The following is a 4941-nucleotide window of genomic DNA, read 5'->3' as shown; positions in this document are numbered from 1 at the left end:
CTCTGATTTGATGGTGTCTACACAATTGAGCCTCTGTAGGATGAAAACTTTTATTTCCATTAAAAGACTTGGCATCCTTTTGTTCCTATAAGACACTGAGCTGTCGTTATTTGTATAGATATCCAACTTCATATTGAGATCTCATGTATCTAATGTGTTTCTTTAAAGTGCTCCTTTAATTTTTGTGAGCAGTATATATATATATATATATATATATATATATATATATATATATATATATATATGTGTGTGTGTGTGTGTGTGTTGTGTTGGGGTGTGTGTGTGTGTTGTGTTTGTAGCCTCTGGTGCTGGGCAAAAATCAGGAGGACTCAGAAGCGCTGTGCGTTTATTCAGGGTTCCATTACATTCTACTCTCTTCTTTAACGGCATATTTCCTGTCTGACAGAACAGCTCCTGTAACCTGCCGCCCCTTGTGGTCTCTAATATCATTACAGTTGAAACATAACATTAACTCAGGGCTCTGCAACCTGTGGTTCTTTTATCCCTTTATTGTAGCTCGTTAGCTTTGAAGAAAAATACTAATAATTGAATAAATAAGAGATTATTTAGTTAAGTCTTTTCGTTTCTGTTTAGATTTTTTACATGTTAACCAACTAAGCAAAAAATGTACAGTCAAAAATCCTGCAGAAATGTTCTTTAAATGTCTGTTTTTATCCTATAGTTAGTCAAATAAAAGACTACACTATTTTAAATTACACTAAAGGGGCTAAAGTTGAACAAATGTATTTGTAAATGAGTTGTGTGTTTTCAGTATTACCCTCAGGTTATTCTTAATATTTTGAGTCATTTATATATAAATAGATTCCAGTAAAATGTTGCTTATTTTTCAGATTGAAAGGAAAAAAGAACACCAAATTCTTATGATATAAAATATCATGTTTGTTTTGCATTTTAATGTAAGACAAGCTGCTGCAGCAGGAGGACCTTAGTGGGTTTTATTTTGAAAGGAACTAGTGTGTGTTGCTGTCAAAAGTGAAATAACTGTTTTATATAGAAACATATAGACACAGTTGTAATTCAGTTATTGTAATATTGAAAAACTAAATGTGTAAATAAATAATTAGTTGCAGAAAAGCTTAAATATTATGCCTTTTTAAATGATAAAGTGAGACTTTTGGCTCTCGCTGGGTTCTGGTCTTTAAAAAACTAGACCAAATGGCTCATTTAGCGTTAAAGGTCGCAGACCCAGTATCTTACTCAATGAATAGCACCAGTGACACGAATATCACGTCAATTCATATAAACGCTCTGTGAAAAATACAGAGTTGAGAAATGCAGGTTACTTTGAATAAGACTCCATATCCCAAGATGCATTGCGGCCAAACGCGGAGATTTTCCTAACAATAATGGCGGACTGCGAAGCGGGACCCGGAGAGGATTGTACCTATAAATGTAATTATACGCTTTAAACTGGTAAATTTAGAGCTTTGAACATGAATTAAAAATATTTTTACTCTGACATTCTAAATGAAAGTAATTGAATAGCCGTACCGGCCCGTTTTCTGGGTCCTGTAGTTTATTGCGGTGTTGTTAATTAATTTCTGATGGAAACGTTTTTTTTGTTTTGTTGTTGTTTTTTTTATGAAAAAAATAATTGTATATTTTTAGGGAGCAAAGAAAAGACTACAGTTTTTATAAGACTCAGGGGTGAGAATGACCACCTATTCACTGGTGCCAAATATTCGGCTGCTATAGCGTGGAGGTAAAAACATACATTCACATCCCAGACGGTGTTGCCAGATAGAGCCACGGTTTTCCCGCACTAAAGTCATCTAAAAGCTGCCAGATCAAAAAATAAAAGAAAAACTCCATAATGTCCGTCAGTAATTAGATAGCAGAATTATTCATCAATTTACTTTCATTTTTTTTTTTTTGAAAGTCCAACATACAAGTCCACACACATGAACAATTACATCCCAGGGGCCTTTGGTATAACTTTTCATGAGCGAAGGGGGAAATTGTTCTTGTATTTTTACTTTTTGTAAATTTAGGTGAATATAACTAGATGTAAAAAGTATTAAAGAGTAGTTAGATTTTTAACAACCTGTTTTTGTGAACAAACATTTATTTTAAAGAGTTAATAAAACATTAATGGCTTAATAAACTAACTTCACCTGAGATTATTCCAAAATGTATTTGGTATTTTCCTAATTTTGTGACACACCAACAGTAAAAATCTTCCCAAAATGAATGTGCGTTCATAAAACAAATGATGTATTTGCTGCTTTATTAATATCTTAAAAAGCACAGTTGTTATCTTGCCTGCCTCACCTCCTGTCTTTGCAGTGCAGCTTTATGTAAGATCTGAACACTAAACCAAAAATATTAAATGTATTCTCTCTTATGAAACAAAAAGAGAGAACATTAAATAAAACATCTAGAATGTATGAAAAACATTAGTAAACAGGGTCCCTGCCTGGCTTATAAAATCTTAAAAGCCTTGAATTTAAAAATTTGGAAATAAGGCCTTTGAAAAACTGAAAAACATCCTAAATTAGTCATAATAGCCAGCATGTGGCTAAAATATTAGCCAAACTCTAAAATAGCCTAAAAAACCGTAATAAATTCCAAAATAATCCATAAAGCTAACAGAATGCCATTCCAACTTGTAACTTTACTACACTCCGACTCCATATAATATAAAGTAACGACTAATCAACTATTAAATTAGCTGTCATTGATTTTAATAGTCAACTAATCATGGTGGCCCTAGTGAGGACGCTTGCAGTGGTGCACTGGCTCACCTGGATCCCCAGACTGCACATCCCTGGTTGATACTTTTCAAAAAAGAACTAAAAACCACAGAACTGACCCAAAAACCCACCCAAAGCCATTTCTAACCATAAACTTATCATCGAAACTGCTCAAATGAGTGGGAAACCGCGCAATCTGCCAGCACTGTTCATCTCAGTGGCGTTCAGTACTTTCTGTGTTTAGTTGTTTAACGTATTTTAGAGAGGTATGATACTGTTACTTCTTCCTTTTTTGTTTTATGTGAATGTCAGGACTATTCTTGGGAAGATGGGACTGCAAGGGAAGATTTCCCCCATTCAGGCTAAAAAGAAGTGGGACAACCTAAAGAAAAAATACAAAGTATGTAGTAAAGAATCTAACTTGTTTGATGCACGTAAATACCCTAGAAAGGTTTGTGGCGGTTAACTGTCATTTATGATTTCATGTGTTCAGGACTGCAAGTATCCAGCGTCAGGAGAAGGGGTTTGTGGGAAGCCCTCTGCTGCTACTTGGCCCTGGTTTGACCTCATGGATGAGGTTTTAGGACAGAGACCTTCCACCACTCCTCCTGTCCTATTTGCCCCCATCAGTGAGGACACTCCAGGACCAAGTACGACAGTGGATAAAAGAGAGGAGACCGACGAAGAAGAAAGTGAGTCAGGAAGGAGTCAGCCACCGGCTGGAAGGAAAAGGATAGCCGAGGAGCTTCTTGACCTCCTCAGGGAGGACTTTAGGCTGCAGAGGGAGGCAGAGGAGCGGAGAGCACAGGAGAGGAAGGAGATGTTTGACAGACTTTTCAATCTGCTGGAAAAAATTGTGACCAAGTGAAATAATTTGTAAATCAGTTAAAAAAAATCCTTTTTGATATATTTGAAAAAAATGTTAGAGTTTCTGTTGTTGCCAATAAAGGTATAAATCCAAAAGAGTAATTGTCATGAATTCCTTGTAGAACTTGTATTTACAATAACCCAGCCAGCAAGGCTAAATGGGCAAAATATGGTTTAATAGTGGGCAGAAAATGTGGGACCCAATTGGGTTTGTCAGTAGTTTCTGTGTTTGACCTCAGTGGTGTTGTCCGAATTCCCCCTTAACACCTAACTTCTAAAAAACAATAGTGCGAGAATATATAGTGCCCTAAATTTTAGAGGCAATTCGGACATGATGTTCGCTACTTTTCTTTTGTTTTTCCATACGACGGATATGACGTCACCGATTGCACAAAATCAAATCAATATAAACATTTCACAATGTTTATTTATGACTGAAAATGTTGATGGTTTATTGAAAAATTACATTTAAACATGTTTTTTTGTTCAAAATTGTTTGACCACAATGCATTGTGGTCCATATTTGCTAATCTAGAGAGCATCGATGTACACTAGTTTTTCACAAAGACTTCTGGGAAATTTTTAGTGCACTTGAAATTGGAAATGGTAGATTTGGACAGCGCTAGAAAACGGCGAGCACATTGTTTAGTGAGTGGGGGTAAGAAGGACATAGCTTTTGTTTTGGCTCGCTTCACTAGCCAGCCGCCCAGTGGACAGCGTAGTGTGCTAGCAAGCTCCTATGTATCGAGCTAGTGATCTCAGTTGTATCAAGCCATAGCGTGGTTGGCTGTAGCATGCTAGCAAGTTCCTCTGTAGTGAGCTGCTGAGCTCCACCATAGCATGCCAGCAAGCTCCTCTGTAGCATGCTAGAGAGCTCAATGTAGCATACTAGCGAGTTAGCGAGCTCCTCTGTATCGAATTACCGATCTCCATTGTATCGAGTTAGCGTGGTCCACTATAGCATGCTAGCAAGCTCCTCTGAATTGATCTACTGAGCTCCACTGTATGAGCCAGTGATCTCTGTTGTATTGAGCTAGCAAGCTCCTCTGTAGTGAGCTAGCGATCTCCACCTTACCGAAGTACCCACTGAGTTCCCACTTAAGCTCATGTGGTTAAACACAGTGGATCCACCACAAAAACGGTGGAAAAACTCAACCGGGGCCCACATATTCTGCCCACTTTTAAACCATACTGGGCCCACTTGGCCTTGCTGGCTAGAAACCAGTTGACATGGATGGGGTACACATGGGGATACAAGCTGGGAAACGGCTAGTGTCACTTCTCAAATCTTCTGGCTTGGACTGAGTTGGACAAGTACAGTACAACCGGCACATCAACCTAAAACATTAACAAACCAGAG

The 4941-nt window shown here is 37.5% G+C and overlaps 1 protein-coding gene across 2 annotated transcripts; it reads left to right on the top strand.

Moving 5' to 3' along the window:
• Positions 1 to 1322: 1322 nt before the first annotated feature.
• On the top strand, positions 1323 to 3677 carry LOC112138669. Of its 2 annotated transcripts, XM_024261273.2 has the most exons (4): positions 1323 to 1413; positions 1630 to 1723; positions 3027 to 3114; positions 3208 to 3677. In XM_024261273.2, the coding sequence occupies exons 1-4, from the start codon at positions 1368 to 1370 to the stop codon at positions 3580 to 3582; spliced, it is 603 nt and encodes a 200-aa protein (XP_024117041.1). In that variant the 5' UTR covers positions 1323 to 1367; the 3' UTR covers positions 3583 to 3677. The 2 variants fall into 2 exon arrangements, with proteins under 2 accessions (XP_024117041.1, XP_036071155.1); XM_036215262.1 differs by lacking the exon at positions 1323 to 1413 and having other exon boundaries at positions 1439 to 1723.
• The last annotated feature ends 1264 nt before the right edge of the window (positions 3678 to 4941 follow it).

The sequence above is a fragment of the Oryzias melastigma genome, linkage group LG14 (genome assembly GCF_002922805.2).
Source record: "Oryzias melastigma strain HK-1 linkage group LG14, ASM292280v2, whole genome shotgun sequence".
In the NCBI taxonomy this organism is placed as follows: Eukaryota; Metazoa; Chordata; class Actinopteri; order Beloniformes; family Adrianichthyidae; genus Oryzias; species Oryzias melastigma.
Note: the sequence above shows the minus strand (reverse complement) of the source record. Positions and strands in the feature narration are given on the sequence as shown.

What these genes read in the sequence shown, in the direction of transcription:
- LOC112138669 (XM_036215262.1), top strand. Translation starts at nt 1,566, where the DNA reads ATGGAAACGTTTTTTTTGTTTTGTTGTTGTTTTTTTTATGAAAAAAAT. An exon ending in TCGGCTGCTATAGCGTGGAG is followed by an intron (nt 1,724 to 3,026) that starts GTAAAAACATAC and finishes TGTGAATGTCAG; the next exon opens with GACTATTCTTGGGAAGATGG. An exon ending in ACCTAAAGAAAAAATACAAA is followed by an intron (nt 3,115 to 3,207) that starts GTATGTAGTAAA and finishes TCATGTGTTCAG; the next exon opens with GACTGCAAGTATCCAGCGTC.